The sequence below is a fragment of the Perca fluviatilis genome, chromosome 18, assembly GCF_010015445.1.
Source record: "Perca fluviatilis chromosome 18, GENO_Pfluv_1.0, whole genome shotgun sequence".
In the NCBI taxonomy this organism is placed as follows: domain Eukaryota; kingdom Metazoa; phylum Chordata; class Actinopteri; order Perciformes; family Percidae; genus Perca; species Perca fluviatilis.
The window spans coordinates 8,085,637-8,104,076 of record NC_053129.1 but is presented as its reverse complement, the minus strand read 5'-3'; the positions used below and the strand labels follow the sequence as shown (position 1 = coordinate 8,104,076).

At 41.0% G+C, this 18,440-nt stretch overlaps 1 protein-coding gene across 2 annotated transcripts in view; it reads left to right on the top strand.

Annotated features, from left to right (window-relative positions):
• The window catches only part of opn5 (opsin 5), a 77,207-nt gene that overhangs the window by 22,588 nt on the left and 36,179 nt on the right, over window positions 1–18,440 (top strand). The window contains exon 3 of one of the 2 annotated variants that reach the window (XM_039780983.1): window positions 16,932–17,051. The exons of the other annotated variant lie outside the window; for it this stretch is intronic. Coding sequence (XP_039636917.1) covers window positions 16,932–17,051 — 120 coding nt within the window. The remainder of the gene's footprint in view (window positions 1–16,931; window positions 17,052–18,440) is intronic. 2 annotated transcript variants of the gene reach the window in all.

Here is an 18,440-nt window from a genome sequence, read left to right as displayed (position 1 = left end):
TTTAGCTCGACTCAAACCAGCAAATGGTGGTGCCTGGTGGTCAGCTGTTCAAGTCGCCGAGGCTGGTTTTAGAATGTAAGAGACTTCACCTGTTTCAACAGCCAATAGAGAAGCCAGCTGGTCAAGTCAGCTATGAACTATAGAAATAAAATTATCCATAATCGTTTTGTTTTTATGTTACAAACAGCTGGCCGAAATGGCAGAGTTTTAGACCGTTATCACCACGAGGTCATAACAGACATTGTTGTCTTGGTTTATGTCAGGTTGACATAACATAAACATCTCAAACAATGCCAACTTTGCTCTAAAAGTGTCATAATCAACCGAGTGACACCAGTCATACAAAGTTTTGAAGACTACTATTTTAATAATTATAACAGGTGTCATGTTTCTTGGGTGTCTGATACCTCATAGCAAGCTTGAACATGTAGATTCCCTCTGGAGGTTTTAGTTAAATTAGCCACTTGATTAAATACACCTGGAGCCTACCTGCATTGTTCACTGACGTGCAGTATTTATCTACCAAATTATATTGTGCTTCACTCCAACAAAGGCATAACTATCAACTATGTCCTCTCCGCCTGTAGCTGCTCAACTGACGTTCCAATAACTTGATCAGCCATAGTTTATTCAATCTACAGGTTTTCCACAGGTGAAAGGCGCGAGTATGCTGCTGAAGTAGAGGATGCAAAGCTTTTTATTCCGAACAGCATCTATAAACATTTAGAAAAGCCACAAGCTCATGTCAGGCTTCTGTTTGCAGACTTCCTCTGCATTTAATGCAATTCAACCACTATGCTGCTCTCCTTGTGTGTGTGCATGTACACAATTCAGCAGTAAGCCAAACTCCATTCAAATGAATACAGGAGTCAGGATATAGCGTCCAAGCTCCTGGTGATTTATTTGGCGTCACCGTCATATACAGTATGAATAGGAGTGAAACTGTAGAACATAAACAAAAATATACAATAAGCAAGATGCACAATCAAAGTATCAAAGTATATATAATATACACTGTAGTGTAAACTCCACATAGCTACTATGCATCAGTGGTATAGTGATTTAAGTATACAGTATACATGGCATGTAGTTAAGCTGATAACTTGCTAACGTACATATGGTTTAGCTTACGATTTACTAATTTACAAAAATAAAGCTTAGTAAAACATTCATCACAAAAATAGTGTCAAGATATTGTTCTATGGTCTGTCTTAAACTAATACTTACAGACGATGCTTTCGAAGGCATAAACAAAGGAAGGATTGCAGCAGATAAGATGTGAGTCCATTCAGCAAAAATACAGCTGCATGCTACAAACTAAAATGGCTGACTTCCTCTTCTGGGTCAAAGTACATATCAAACTAAAGGAAATTTAAAGGGCCGGTAGAGCGTTAATTTACTAAACCTGAAGGCAAAACACTCCCCGCCTGGCATCTGTAAATATGCCACACTAAACAACTAGTCAGGCCTCAGCCCTATTTTTTTCAGAAGAAGAATGATCTCAGATACAGGTCTGAAGAACTTCTTGCTTGAGCCTTCCTTGGACACCTTGAGCTCTACTTTGCGAACTCTACCATCAACGCCGGGAAAGGTGCTTGTTACGAGTGCCATTGGCCAGTCATTTCGAGCTGCTTTGCTGTCTCTCAACAGCACAACGTCACCCTCTTCGATGTTAGGACATGAATCTTGCCATTTGTGACGAACTTGCAGAGTATGCAGATATTCTCGCTTCCAGCGACTCCAAAACTGGTTGGCTAAGCTCTGCACCTGACGCCACTGCTGTTTATAGAGATCCTTCTCTGTGAATTTCCCAGGTGGAGGTGGCATGCTCTGCTTCTGAGTAAGGAGCATTGTCGGGGTAAGTATCAGAGGACAGTCTGCATCTGTAGAGACTGGAACTAGAGCCCTGGAGTTGATAATGGCCGTCACTTCCGCCATCAGAGTGCACAGGACCTCATGAGACAAGCTGGAATAGTCTGTGCACATCAGCATAGAATCCAAGATTCTCCGTGCCACTCCAATCATGCGCTCCCATACACCCCCCATATGAGAATGTGGTGGATTGAAATCCCATGTGCAACCTTGACAGTTGACATACCTCTGTACCTTAGACTCTTTCGTTACCTTGTGGAACTGTAGTTCATTGCAGGCCCCAACGAAATTGGTTCCACAGTCAGAGTGTATCTGTTTGGAGGGGCCACGGATAGCAAAGAACCTTCGGAGTGAGTTAATAAAGGATGAAGCATCCATGGACTCGATGACTTCTATGTGAACAGCGCGAGTGCTGAGGCAGGTGAAGAGCACTGCCCAACGTTTGCTGTTGGATAAGCCTCCTCTCGTGCGCTTTGCAACCACAGTCCAAGGACCGAAGACATCCAGACCTGTGTAAGTGAAAGGTGGTGAAGTGCTTAGCCGCTCTTCTGGTAGGTCTGACATCTTCTGCCTCTCCATTTTCCCACGTAGCTTTCGACAAATGACACATCCATGAAGAATGCTGCTTATGCATCTCTTGCCACCTATGAGCCATATCCCAGCTGCTCGAATGGCTCCCTCAGTGAAAGTACGGCCTTGGTGTTCCACTCGCTCACGATAGTGACGTATGAGCAATGTGGAGACATGATGCTTACCAGACAAAATGATAGGGTTCTTCTCTCGGCTGCTCAGATCTGCCAGCTTTAGTCTGCCACCAACTCTTTGCGGTCCGTCCTCATCTATGAGTGGGTTTAGCTTGGCCAGTGGGCTTTTCTTGTACATACTTCCTCCCTTGGAGAGAGTGTCCAGTTTCTCAGAGAAGGTTGCCTTCTGCACAGAGAGGATTATTGTCCTCATTGCCTTTGACAGATCACTGACTGTGTGGGGTTTTGTACATTGATGCCAACCATTGCACTGAGAAGGAACTCTGGTCGAGGACTGGAACGAATGACTTACATGAATGAGTGTTGCAACCGCTCTTTGCAACGAGTTCCAGGAAGAGAATCTGTTAAATCTCTCTGGTGTGAGTAGCTGGTTCCTTGTGGATCCAGGTACCGTTCATTCATTTGTTTTTGCTTTCACATATGAAATCGAAAAAACGAGAAAACAACTCCTTTTTCCGTTTTTTTAGAAAAACGGAAAAACGAAATTATGACTTGATTTTTGGTTTTCCCGTTCTTGCACGGAAATCAGAAAAACCACTTGATATTCCAATTTTCGCCTGTGGGTGGTGCTAAATCTGATTGGCAGGATATGCACTCATTGTTTTTCAAATTAAGAGTTTACCCACACTGTATTTGTTAGCCTGTAAAATTAATAGTCTATATGTAAAATTAATTGTCTATATGCATGCTTTTTGTCACCCAATTATTTGGCTTAACTGACTGAAAAAATCTATTGAAATAGCCTAAATGTAAACATGTTCACGCATTGACAGACAAAAGGCACAATCTATTTTTGTAGGAGAGGGGAAGATCCATCTCATCGTTTAATCCTGTTGTGTTCAAAGTCATGTTAACCAATTTTTTGTTCCCAGTCAAAAATAAATAGATAGATAGATAGATAGATACTTTATCGATCCCCAAGGGGAAATTCAAGGTTCCAGTAGCTTAAAGACATCACACACAACATACACATACATGACAAACAGGATCATAAAAAAAGCAACTCCACATGAATAGCATGGACAATGAAATAAAAATACTAAATAAATTAAAAAAATAATACTAAATAAATTAAAAAATCCACATGACTGTACTAAGGGATGTATAAGCATGAGACGCTTGCAGTGATAGGGCAGGGACTGACCCTGTGATTCAGTATGAGAGTGTGTGTCATGGTGGTAGTGCAAATAGGTCCAATAGTGCAAGGATAAAGTCTAGAGACCAGCATTAAATATGGACAATATAAGAGATCAAAAGTCAATATTAAAGGTTTGAAGTAATAGGGTTACAGCCATTGTTCATGTATTAAGTTATGTTAGACCTCAGTCCAAGCTGGCGGGAGGAGGGAGGGAGGGATTGTGCATATATGGGCTAATATAGCCAGTAAACAGTGTAAACAGTAAACAGTGGACAGTCAGTACATAACTGTTGTTATAGGAGGTAGTGGAAGTGGTGGAGAGGGAGGAGAGGCAGACAGACTATGCAGAGAAGTCTCTCTCTCCTCTTCTCTTTAGTGAAGCATTGTAGAGTTGTATGGCCCTGTGGACAAATTACTTTCTCAGTCTGTCATGACAGACAAAATGACCATTCCATTAATACTCATCATACAAATTTAAATAATACATTTATTCTTTGTTTTAGATGTTTTTATTAACTTAAATTCGTATGAATAATACATTGTCTATTTGTTATTTATGGCCCACATGCCTCATTGATCTGAGCTTATACATCTTAAATTTGATCGAGTACTAAAAAACATAATTGCTGGATTATTTTGACGATAATAAATAATCAGATGAAACATAATATACTGTTTATCACAGATTACTTTGGGCCAAAGTTACCAAGGAAATTTGTTAAGAAACCATTTAAAAATGTATGTATACATTCACATAAAGTAACACCTGTTTGGGTCAAAAGTAAGAGATTTTATCTGTCACTTTGGAAAAAGAGAGAGACTCTGAGAAAAGGTTAGCGTAGTAGGCGTGAAAAAAGTAGGGAAATATTTAAAACATATTAAAAATAATAAAATGATCTATGGAAAGGAGTGCCATGTGTTTTTGGTACATGATAAAGTATCTGCATTCAGGAATTTCATTATTTATTATCGTCAAAATAATCCAGCAATTATGTTTTTTAGTACTCGATCGAATTTAAGATGTATAAGCTCAGATCAATGAGGCATGTGGGCCATAAACAGACTTTATCCTTGCACTATTGGACCTATTTGCACTACCACCATGACACACACTCTCATACTGAATCACAGGGTCAGTCCCTGCCCTATCACTCCAAGCGTCTCATGCTTATACATCCCTTAGTACAGTCATGTGGATTTTTTTATTTATTTAGTATTATTATTTTTTTAATTTATTTAGTATTTTTATTTCATTGTCCATGCTATTCATGTGGAGTTGCTTTTTTTATGATCCTGTTTGTCATGTATGTGTATGTTGTGTGTGATGTCTTTAAGCTACTGGAACCTTGAATTTCCCCTTGGGGAATCGATAAAATATCTATCTAACTATCTATCTATCTATCTATCTATCTATCTATTTTTGACTGGGAACAAAAAATTAGTTAACATGACTTTGAACACAACAGGATTAAACGATGAGAATAGATTGTGCCTTTTGTCTGTCAATGGGTGAACATGTTTACATTTAGGCTATTTCAATAGATGTTTTAAGTCAGTTAAGCCAAATAATTGGTTGACAAAAAGCATGCATATAGACAATTAATTTTACATATAGACTATTAATTTTACAGGCTAACAAATACAGTGTGGGTAAACTCTTAATTTGAAAAACAATGAATGCATATCCTACCAATCAGATTTAGCACCACCCACAGGCGAAAATCGGAATATCAAGTTTTTTTTCTGATTTCTGTGCAAGAACGGGAAAACCAAAAATCAAGTCATAATTTCGTTTTTTTGTTTTTCTAAAAAAACGGAAAAACGGAAAAAGGAGTTGTTTTCTCGTTTTTTCGATTTCATATGTGAAAGCAAAAACAAATGAACGAACGGTACCTGGACCCTTGTGCTAGTGGCTAAGTGACTCCCAGTCACTTACTTCCATAGACAGTTCGGAGTAGAAATTTCCCTTGAATAGTGACAGGAGCGATAAACCCAAGAGGATCAAAAAGGCTGTTTATTGTGGACAGAACTCCACGACGTGTGAATGGCTTGTCACTGACAGATGCCTGGAAAGGGAATGTGTCAACAGCAACTTCCCAGATCAAACCAAGGCTGCGCTGTGTGGGAATGGTTTCTCCACCCAGGTCAAAGTCCTTGATGTCCTTTGCATGGTCTTCCACTGGAAATCTCAGGAATTCCACAGGACATCTACGTTGTTTGATGTTATCTTATGAAGTCTCAAGTTTGACTCAGAGAGAGAGGATTGTGTTCTCTTTAGCAGAGTAGTTGCCTGCTCCTCAGTTGGCACAGAAATGAGTCCATCATCCACATAGAACTCATGTTCTACAAACTGTCTGGTGTCTGATCCATGTTGCTGTTCTCCCTTCATAGCAGCTCTTCTGAGGCCGTAGGTGGCCACAGCTGGCGACGGTCTGTTGCCAAACACATGGACCCTCATCCTATACTCGACCACATCTTTGCTTGGGTCATTATCACGATACCAGAGAAAGCGTAAGTAGTCCCGATGATCGTCTCTCACAACAAAACAATAAAACATCTGTTGAATGTCTGCAGTCACGGCCACACGCTCCTTCCTGAAGCAAACCAGGACACCCATGAGGCTGTTATTCAGGTCTGGTCCCGTGAGCAGGACGCTGTTCAGAGAGATGCCATTGTATTGTGCACTGGAGTCGAAAACCACTCTGATCTGGTCTGGTTTTCTGGGGTGATAAACTCCAAAAGTTGGTAAATACCAACACTCCTTTCCCTTCATCAGTGGAGGAGCTGGCTCTGCGTGGTTGTTGTCAAACACCTTCTGCATGAAAGCAACAAACTGTTCCTTCATTTTTGGCTTTCGCTCTAGTGTGCGCCGTAGAGAAGAGAGACGGGTTACCGCTTGTTCTCGATTGTTTGGCAGAGGTGGTCTCGGATACCTGAAGGGGAGAGGTGCCACCCAGCTGGAAGACTCATCCTGGAAAACCTGTTCATCCATGATCTTTAGTGTTCATCCTCTATGGAGAGTGCACGCTTATCATCATCCACTGTTCTCTTGAAGACAATGAGCCCAAGGGGGTCTTCATCCATGTTACTATTCCAGCGGTCATGAGAAAGACCATACAATGAGCTGGAATTGACTTTTTCTTTAAGGTGGACATGACTTATGCACGGTCTGAACAAGGTAGGTCTTCCGTCTTCTAGGATGTTCATCTTAAAAGTGCTAACAGTGGGCTTATGGACATTCCCTAAGCATACATCGCCCACCAAGACCCACCCTAGCTTCTGGGCAAAGGGTGTGTTGCCAGGACCGTTGATCTGCTTCCTCACCTTGTGAGCTCTAAGAATGTCTCTCACAAGCAGAAGAAGAATGTGGGCTTCGTTATCTAGAGCTGGGATCTCAGCAGCAAGGCTCTTAAGGTGGGGTTGATGGAGAGCAGCCTTAGGTGTTGGGATTTCCTCACGGTTGTCTGGTATGTCATTGCACTCAATCCGTGTCGGAAGTGTAAGGCTAACTCCACCATTCAGCGCTTCAATCTGATAGCCAGACGCTCTTCGGACTGAACTCTCTCTCATGCCGGCACATGTCTTCAAAGTGTAGGGAAGCGTATGACTGTGAATGCCGAACAGATCAAAAAACTCTGACCTGGCTAATGATCTGTTGCTCTGGTCATTGAGCATAGCATACATCCTGACAGCTTTCTCATTGTGGCCTTTAGGATAGACATTGACGAGGCAAATCTTGGAGCATGACTTTGCGGTAACGGCGCTGCCACAAACCTCAGTGCACAGAGAGTTCACAGCAGGTGTTGACAAAACATCCTCTTTTTCCTCCTCCCCGCCGTCCTCTGATGGAGAGTTTGAGGCAATGAGTGCCCATGGAGGTGGTCCAGGATGTAGAGCTGTAAGGTGACGATCACTGTTACATTCATCGCACTTCAATGCAGCCTTGCAGTTGCGAGCGAGATGCGAAGATGATGAGCAGCACTTAAAGCAGATCCCTTGCTCTTTCAAGTAGGCTTTCCGTTCCTCAATTGTTTTCAATCTGAAGCCACGGCATTTCCTGAGTGGATGAGGCTTGTTATGGATGGGACAGTACTTAGCTACATCATCTTCAGGTGCTGTTTTGTTCTGAGCTGCAGTGGGGGAAACAGTTTTATGCACCGACACTGGAGATCTGAAGTTTACACGCTTTAAAAAGGAGGTTTCTCACTCCTAGGAGAGCTGTTGCCTGGAAGTGCAAAGCTCGGGTCATTTCTTGTTTTAGCCTGGTGGCATATGAAATAAGTGAAGAAAGAAAACAGGGGGTAAGAAACACGATACTCCTCCTTATACTTTGGTCCCTGAGAAATCCATTTCTCCTGCAAGCCATATGGCAGTTTTCCACAATGGGGCTGATGCCGCGGGCGGTGTCCAAGTATGCCAAGCCTGGTAGATAGCCATCTTCCTTAGCTGAGAGTAGCTCCATTAAAAGATCCACTAGTTCTCTTAACTTGTGGTTGTCCTTATTTGTGATCTTAGGAAAGTTGTCAAGCTTCTTAAAAAGAGCACTTTATATGACCTCGGGAGAGCTGTAACACTCATCAAGCCTTTCCCAAGTCATTTTCAGAGCTGCTTGTGGGTTGCTTATATGAACTGCCCTCAAACACCTGACATACTCCATTTTGACAGCAAGTCCAACTGTTCCCCAGCAGTAAGGTCCAAATCCCTTATTGTGTTGAGAAAAGAGGACTTCCAAGCTCTATAGGTTTCTGGGTGGTCATCAAAATGTGATAGGCCGGTGCTGACAAGCTCTTTGCGTGCTAGATACTTTGCCATGTCCAACATAACTGAAGACTCTGGCTGCCGTACAGGTAAACTATATGAATACTGAGGGGCATTAAACCTGGGCTTTTGATGCAAAATATTGTCGGTCTGTAATGTCTCTTTTTTCACCTGAGGGGGATTTCTTCCTTGCAGCTGGACAGATGACTGAGGGTTGTGAAGTATTTGTGAGGTCTGGGGTTTCTCTGAGCATTGTTGTGGGTTAAGTGGTAAGGGGCAGACATCACCTTCAACATGCTGGTTATCATCTTCCTCCAAAGCATTCAGAGAACATTGAGAGGTAAGCCCAACAGGGTGCATTGCTTGTTGCTCATTATGGAAGTTTAAGGCTGACTTAGATTGCTGGCTCAGACGTGTAGCTTGGTCCTTAACATAATCAGACACGCGTTCGTGTGTGCCTTGTCCTGACGCTAGGTAGCTTTTTCCGCTGTGAAAATCCTCACCCTCATGTTCTGCTGCTGCCTCCAATATTTCTGCCTGGGCAATAGCAGCTGCAGCCTTTCACGTTGGCAGAGCTTCCAAATTAGCCTCTAGTCTAGCTTTGTCAACTTTAATAGCAATCTCCCTCTCTGCAAATTCAACACGTGCTCGTGCAGCCTCTGCCTTTGCTCTTGCTCATGCAGCTGCAACACCCACTGATGATCATGATGATCGTGATGAACAAGAACGCTGGGAACTATGAACTAATGCTCCATCTTGTGAGCCCCGAGTTTCCTTATGGTCTTGGAAGTACTTGTCATCCATGATAGCTATGTTTTGTTTACTCACTGCGATCTACTGCTGTAGCATTGTTTAGCCAGCTGCGTATCCGTCTTTTCACTATGCTGCTCTCCTTGTGTGTGTGCATGTACACAATTCAGCAGTAAGCCAAACTCAGGAGAAGTCAGGATATAGCGTCCAAGCTCCTGGTGATTTATTTGGCGTCACCGTCATATACAGTATGAATAGGAGTGAAACTGTAGAACATAAACAAAAATATACAATAAGCAAGATGCACAATCAAAGTATACACTGTAGTGTAAACTCCACATAGCTACTATGCATCAGTGGTATAGTGATTTAAGTATACAGTATACATGGCATGCAGTTAAGCTGATAACTTGCTAACGTACATATGGTTTAGCTTACGATTTACTAATTTACAAAAATAAAGCTTAGTAAAACATTCATCACAAAAATAATGTCAAGATATTGTTCTATGGTCTGTCTTAAACTAATACTTACAGACGATGCTTTCGAAGGCATAAACAAAGGAAGGATTGCAGCAGATAAGATGTGAGTCCATTCAGCAAAAATACAGCTGCATGCTACAAACTGAAATGGCTGACTTCCTCTTCTGGGTCAAAGTGCATATCAAACTAAAGGAAATTTAAAGGGCCGGTAGAGTGTTAATTTACTAAACCTGAAGGCAAAACAACCACATCTTTTAATACAGAAGCTGCATTGTGATTTCAATTTGCCTCACCAGCTTGTTTTGTGGATTCAAAATGTCGAGAGCAGAGGGTCTTTGTGAACAATAATTTCTCAGACCCTCTACTTATGTCCACAGGCTCACCACAAGGCTGTGTTTTCTCCCCTCCTTTTTATTATGTACACTGATGGTTGTAGGAGCTCTCAGGAGGGCAGCCACTAAAATTTTCAGATGGCAGTCCAGGTGAAGAGGGAGCTCCATGCCTGTGCTAACGTTAAATTCGGCCTCCGGTACCCGGCTACTTTACACATCACCATGTCTAGCGGCCAGACCTACAGATTTGAAGACCCGGACCTGGCCCTGGACTTTGTAAACAAGAGACTTAAGAAGAATCCGGCCCCAGAGAGTGACTAACTCTGGAATCCATATGAGCTTGTTGGTTTGGTTTGTATTTCTGCGGCTGTAGGATGCATTTCTAGCAGGTATCACCAGTGTTATGCTGCTGTTGATTTGTCTATAGACTAAATACGGTATTTGCTGTGTACTGACTGTAAGTTTTATTGCTCCACTCAGAGCATACTGGTGCTATTTTTCTTTTTCTTTCGGTCAGTCTCTGCCGATGAGGACGTTCTGACTCTGGAGAATTTAGTGCTTTTGAACCAGTTTTATTTATTTATTTTTATTTTTTAAGAATCCATGGCACCTTTTTGTGTTTATTTTTCTTGATAATGGGTTGGCACCTATGCTACTTTTCCAATGTACTGAGTGGATGTGTATCGCACTCTTTTTTTTTTTTTTTTCTTCTCTTTCCTTTTGTTTGTTACATACTGAATTCTTTGTCTTTCAATGACCAAGGTTAAGAGTACACTATCCAGTGTGGGTGGTGGATGACTTTACAAGCTGAATATGATCTTATTATGTCACAGTACACTACTGAACTTTTACTACATTCAAGATCAAAATGTTATGAACAGGGAGATAAGACTAGTAAACTTTTGGCCCATCGGCTACGCCAGATATCAGCATCTCAGTTAATTCCTCAAATTGAAACTGGCTCGGGTGTAACATCTGACCCTTTGGAAATTAATAAAACTTTTATGGAATTCTACAAATTGCTGTATTCCTCTGATTGTCATAATAATAAATCATTACAAAGTGGTAAAAGTCCGGGCCCGGATGGCTTCCCAACCGAGTTTTATAAAACATTCTGGAAACAGCTGGCCTCGCACTTATTAGAGATGTTTCCTGAATCTTACAGGTCAGGCACACTTCCCCACACCCTAAACCAGGCTTGCATTTCTCTGCTTTTAAAGAAAGGTAAACAGGGTTTATTCACAACAGACACTCCTTTTTTAATCTTAGAAGGGTGTTTAATGTGGTTTATAATCCTCCTCCAATCGCTCTCCCAGAGCCTCTGATAGCACTGGACGCAGAGAAGGCATTTGACAGGGTACAGTGGGATTATCCTTTTTTCATTTTGGGGAAATTTGGTTTTGGGGAAAAATTTATTTCATGGGTCAGATTGTTATATGCTTCTCCTCAGGCCTTGGTGAGGACAAATGGCACAAATTTTGAATATTTTCAGTCACATTGCTCTACAAGGCAGGGTTGCCCTTTAAGCCTGCTCTTATTTGCCATTGTGATGGAGTCGATTGCTCTGCGGTGTCACCTTGATATTTGTGGTATAACCATAAATGGTGTAAAGCTGAAGGTGCCGCTGTATACGGATGATCTTTTGCTGTTTTTGTCTAATCTGTCAAATTCTATTCCTGCAGCCCTCTTAGTTCTTGAAGCATTTAGTAGATTCTCTGGATATAAACTTAATCTGGGCAAAAGTGAAATGTTTACTGTTAATGGAGAGGTGAATGAAAATCCACTTTGTCTCCAAAACATGCCATTTAAGGTTGTGAACTCTGGCTTTCTTCATCTCGGAGTGTATGTTGCCAAAACGTTGGTTAATCTCTATAGGGAAAATGTTCTCTCTCTGCTCACAAAAATTAAACAAGATTTAGATCTTGATATTTATTCCAATGCATTCCGATCTTCCTTCCTCTTTCATTCTTTCATAAAGTAGATAGTCTTATTCTTGATTTTATTTGGAACAAGAAAACTCCTAGGTTGCGTCGACAAGTTTTACAGAGGCCCAAGGCTCTGGGCGGAATGGTATTGCCAAACTTCCTTTACTATTACTGGGCAACAAACATTAGAAATCTGAACTATTGGGTTAATTATGGACATATTGCGGTGCCTTCCATCCTGGAAGCAAATTCTGTTCATCCGGTATCATTGAAGGCCTTACTGTACTCACCCCTGTCGTTTTCTATTTCTGGTTATACTAACAATGTGATGGTGGCCTCCAGTATTAAAATATGGACTCAATTTAGATGTCATTTTGGCCTGCAAACGCTTACTTTTAGTGCTCCACTTGCAGCTAATCCTTTTTTTCCCCCATCGTTATTGGACAGCACTTTCTCTATATGGACTAGGCTGTCCATAAAAACTTTTAGAGACCTGTATGTTGGTTCTATTTTTGCTTCTTTTCAGCAATTGAAAAATACATTGTTACTTCCTAAAGGACTTTTTTTTTAGATACCTTCAGGTTCAAAGTTTTATCCGTAACTCATTCCCAGAATTCCCTGCTCTTCCTAACATTTGATACAGTGTCTACAGATGCCAACAAGCCACAGCAAATTATTTACACATGTTTTGGAGCTGTTCTTCTCTGACTAGATTTTGGTCTGAGATCTTTAGTACTTTATCCAAGGTAATTAGAAGGGATGTGACTCCTAATGCCTTAACTGCTCTGTTTGGTGTATGGCCTTTCCCACTTACTCTTTCCCCAGCTAACAAGGACTTAATATCATTCACAACTCTGCTGGCGAGGAGGTTGATACTGCTGAAATGGAAATCCCCAGTCCCATCTACCTTTACAAACTGGATTAGGGAGGTGCTTTATTTTCTTAAATTAGAAAAAATAAGACTGACTTTAATTGGCAAGGCTGTCTCATTTGAGAAGTCCTGGAATCCCTTACTGTCTTATGTCAATAGCACAAGATGTTTGATCTCTGTGCACTAATTACTGCAATGAGTTGAGCCTGTGAGTGGGTTTTCTTTATTTATTATTACAGATTTATTTTTAATTGGTGCGTGTGTATGTATACATGTGTGTGTATATATGTGTATGCATGTATATACAGTACAGGCCAAAAGTTTGGACACACCTTCTCATTCAATGCATTTCCTTTATTTTCATGACTATTTACATTGTAGATTCTCACTGAAGGCATCAAAACTATGTGAACACGTGGAATTATGTACTTAACAAAAAAGTGTGAAATAACTGAAAACATGTCTTATATTCAAGTTTCTTCAAAGTAGCCACCCTTTACTCTGATTACTGCTTTTTACACTCTTGGCATTCTCTTGATGAGCTTCAAGAGGTAGTCACCTGAAATGGTTTTCCAACAGTCTTAAAGGAGTTCCCAGAGATGCTTAGCACTTGTTGGCCCTTTTGCCTTCACTCTGTGGTCCAGCTCACCCCAAACCAATCTCGATTGGGTTCAGGTCCGGTGACTGTGGAGGCCAGGTCGTCTGGCGCAGCACTACATCACTCTCCTTCTTGGTCAAATAGCCCTTATACAGCCTGGAGGTGTGTTTGGGGTCATTGTCCTGTTGAAAAATAAATGATGGTCCAACTAAACGCAAACCGGATGGGATGGCATGTCGCTGCATGATGCTGTGGTAGCCATGCTGGTTCAGTATGCCTTCAGTTTTGAATAAATCCCCAACAGTGTACCCCCACACCATCACACCTCCTCCTCCATGCTTCACGGTGGGAACCAGGCACGTAGAATCCATCCGTTCACCTTTTCTGCGTCGCACAAAGACACAGCGGTTGGAACCAAAGATCTCAAATTTGGACTCATCAGACCAAAGCACAGATTTCCACTGGTCTAAAGTCCATTCCTTGTGTTTCTTGGCCCAAACAAATCTCTTGTGCTTGTTGCCTCTCCTTAGCAGTGGTTTCCTAGCAGCTATTTGACCATGTAGGCCTGATTCGCGCAGTCTACTCTTAACAGTTGTTCTAGAGATGTGTCTGCTGCTAGAACTCTGTGTGGCATTCATCTGGTCTCTAATCTGAGCTGCTGTTAACTTGCGATTTCTGAGGCTGGTGACTCGGATGAACTTATCCTCCGCAGCAGAGGTGACTCTTGGTCTTCCTTTCCTGGGGCAGTCCTCATGTGAGCCAGTTTCGTTGTAGCGCTTGATGGTTTTTGCGACTGCACTTGGGGACACATTCAAAGTTTTCGCAATTTTCCAGATTGACTGACCTTCATTTGTTAAAGTAATGATGGCCACTCGTTTCTCTTTACTTAGCTGATTGGTTCTTGTCATAATATGAATTCTAACAGTTGTCCAATAGGGCTGTCGGCTGTGTATCAACCTGACTTCTGCACAACACAACTGATGGTCCCAACCCCATTAATAAGGGAAGAAATTCCACTAATTAACCCTGACAAGGCACACCTGTGAAGTGAAAACCATTTCAGGTGACTACCTTCTGAAGCTCATTGAGAGAACACCAAGGGTTTGCAGCGCTATCAAAAAAACAAAGGGTTACTTTGAGGAATCTAAAATATAAGACATGTTTTCAGTTATTTCACACTTTTTTGTTAAGTACATAATTCCACATGTGTTCATTCATAGTTTTGATGTCTTCAGTGAGAATCTACAATGTAAATAGTCATGAAAATAAAGAAAACGCATTGAATGAGAAGGTGTGTCTAAACTTTTGGCCTGTACTGTATATTTATGATCTGCCAACTTAGATGGTGTTTTTTTTTATCCTATTTCTCTGTTAGTTTATTTTATTTATTTTTAGTATCATTTATTTTATCTGTTCTTTTCTATTTTATTTACCTGTGTATTTATCCTTGTGCTCTCTTCTTCTATTAACCCGTCATTTTTTTTTTCTGTTTTTCTTTACTTTTCAACTATATGTCCCCATCTGTTGGGGCTAGGTGCCGGTGGGAGGTGGGGTGGGGGGTTGGTATCTGTCCTGTGATATGTTGAATTTACATCTGCAATTACTATTGTATGGAACAGTATTGTTTGCCTGTTTGTTTTATAACTATGTAAAATCCAATAAACAGATAATTCAAAAAAAATTAAGATGGCACTGTATGGCTGTCCCTTCTCCAAGGTTCAGCATCTGATCATGGGAAGGCTCTCCCTGATTTAGTTTCTTCGTGTGACAAACACTTCTTGGACTTAAATGTCAAAAAAACCAAGGAACTTTTCTTCAATTTTAGACCCATTAAACCTACAGCCTGGTAGTCCATCATTCACAATGAAAAGGTTGAATTGGTCACCTCATATAAATATTTAGGTACCGTTCTTGATGACCACCTTAAATTCAGTGTTAATACTGAATTGTGAAAAAGAGGCAACAAAGAATTCACTTACTCAGGAAACTGAACTCCTTTTCTGTCAGGCCAATCATTCTCTGTCTTTTTGGCTCGATGGTGTTTTTTGCCCCCAACTGCTCCTTCCAGGCAGCGCTGCGATCGCTGCCTTCAAGGCACCTAACCCTAACCTTAACCTTAACCTTAACCCTAACCCTAACCCTAACCATAACCAGTGCCTGGAAGGCACCGTTGGGGGCAAAAAACACATGTAAACGTCTTTTTGATCAATCTTTTATCGAAAGCCTTATCACTTTATGTTTTATATGCTGGTTTCACAGCCTCACAGTGAAAGACAGAAACAGCCTGAACAATGTTGTCAATACCTGCTCTAAAATTATTGATGGGAAACAAAGAGATTCAAATTGTCTTTGTAATCAATCTTGCGTAAAGCAACGAGCATGGGCGATTTTAGACCCTTTTTAGGGGGGGGGGGGCTCATGCTCCTAGCTGAAATAATTGCTACAAATGACAATGGAGATGTGGACGATTCAGTACTGTGGGATTCGATCAAAGCAGTGCTTAGAGGGAGCATTATATCCTATGTAGCAGGCAGGAAGAAACAAACAGAAAAGAGGTTAGTGGACCTAAACGAATCTCTGTCTCAACTAAAGCATTCTTACAAATCCTCGGCAGATCCAGATACATTGAATACCATAGTCTCCCATAGCGATGAGTACAATACAATTGTATCTGCTGAGGTTTGTAAGCAGATGAACATAATTAAACAGATGCAATTTGAAATAGGAGACAAACCTCAGAAATTGTTGGCACAGCATGGAGCAAGGCCCAAGCCTCTCAGGCTATAAAATCAGACAATGGGATGGTTCTTACTGACCTAAAAGAAATAAACGCACGTTTTATGGAGTTCTAGTCAAACTGTAATCATGCCCAAGACATAATTAGGTAATTTCTCTCAGAGCTGAACCTCCCTCATCTTAGCAATGAAGCAGTTAGACAAGGACATTATTCTATTATTCTATTGAAGAGATAGTAGAAGCAATTACTACATTTACACACCAATTTAGGATGTGCCTTAACCTCCACTCATTCTGGTCTTATGTATTTGTTTTCTACTCAAAAGCCTTTAACAAGCAATGGGAGCCCAACCCCCTTGTGGTCATTCTGGGGTCTACAAATGACATTGCTTTGAACTCTGGCAGGGATAAATGGCCAGTGTATCTGGGTAATGTACTGGCAAAAAAAAATTATATTGCGATTATGGAAGTCTGACGCTGTGCCTTCATTTGAGATGTGGCTAAGAAAGCTAGGCAAAGTCCTCCATCTTAAGGCGCTGACACACCAAGCCGATAATCGGATGACAGTGAAGACAGATTTAAAATTTTATGAACAGGATTTGTTTGGGATTTTGACAGCATTCACAAACAGTCTCTTCTGTCATACTGTTGTGAGCCCATATTGCTCAATCTCCCTCTTTCTCTCTTTCTCTCTCTATCTTACAGGAATCATGTCTGCAACAGGGAATGGCTATGTCATTTATATGACCATCAAACGCAAGACCAAGTTGAAGCCTCCTGAGCTCATGACTGTTAATCTAGCCATCTTCGACTTTGGCATATCAGGTACTGGCTTAGGTGTGCAGTTACTATAGTACAAAAGAATACATGTCACAAAAAATCAAGGAAACCATTTTGCATAAAAACTAAAGTTAAGCATATCAGATTGACTTGGTCAACTAGTGGAGGAAAAAAAATAGTGGATAGATGGATTTAAGTCATTTATGTTAGTAAAGACAGTAGATGATATGAAATCGTGAGAAATTTTTAAGTGCTCATATTATGCTCATTTCCAGGTTCATAATTGTATTTAGAGGTTGCACCAGAACAGGTTTACATTGTTTAATTTTCAAAAAACACCATGTTTTGGTTGTACTGCACATTGCTGCAGCTCCTCTTTTCACTCTTGTGTGTTGAGCTCTCTGTTTTAGCTACAGAGTGAGGCATCTCACTTCTGTTCCATCTTTGTTGGGAGTCGCACATGCGCAGTAGCTAGGTAAGGACTACTAGCCAGTCAGAATATGAAGAGTATGAGGGCGTGCCACGCTAGCAGCTAGGCGAGGATTATGACGTGTTACAAAGTGACGCACGTTTGTCTCTGAAGTAAAGGCTGGACTACAATAGAGCTGTTTGGAGCAGTTTGTGAACAGTGTTTTCTGTTGGAGATGGTAAGTCCCTTTGGGGTGGACTTTGGACTTTTTCACTTTGTAAACCTATTACATGCCCAAAAAAAAGATATATAACACAATAAAGGAAAGGGAAAAAGCCAAAAAAACATAATTTGAGCACCAACCTAAACAATCACACTGCCACTGTTAGATACATTAAATATTTTTAGTAGGGCTGCCAATCGATTAAAACATGTAATCACATGATTGTCCATAGTTAACTCGCAACTAATCACACATATTTTATCTGTTCTAAATGTTCTTTAAACAGGATATTTTCAAGTTGTTAATGCTCAAGTGGTATTTGACACTCCACGTACCCCAGTGGTAACTCAATTTACATCGACAGTACATGCAAATAACTTTAGTCTTGTTGAGAGAACCATCCGGAAGGGCTTTGAAACGTAACTTGCTATTAAAAGACCCTTTTCTTTATCCATTTCTGCTTAAGGAGGTTTCTGTTAGCCATCCACTACCGTCCCCCCATCTTGTCTCCACCGCAGCCACCCCCAACTGCAGCTTTTTCATTAGAATGACATGGATAAACCTTACTAAACGTGACTTGAATAAAACTTGAATGGATAAACTTGTATGTGAAGAGAAACATTTTAATTACCTAGTGATTTAAACAATGAAAACTACAACTCCCATAATCCCATGCAACTTCACAACGTGATCAAAAGCCTGTGTTTACATCCAGCTTGACAGGAAACCCCTCGCGGCAGAAAATTACATAATGTACGTTTAATTTTGAATAAATATCATTTAGGCCCTACATTTTTCTCTC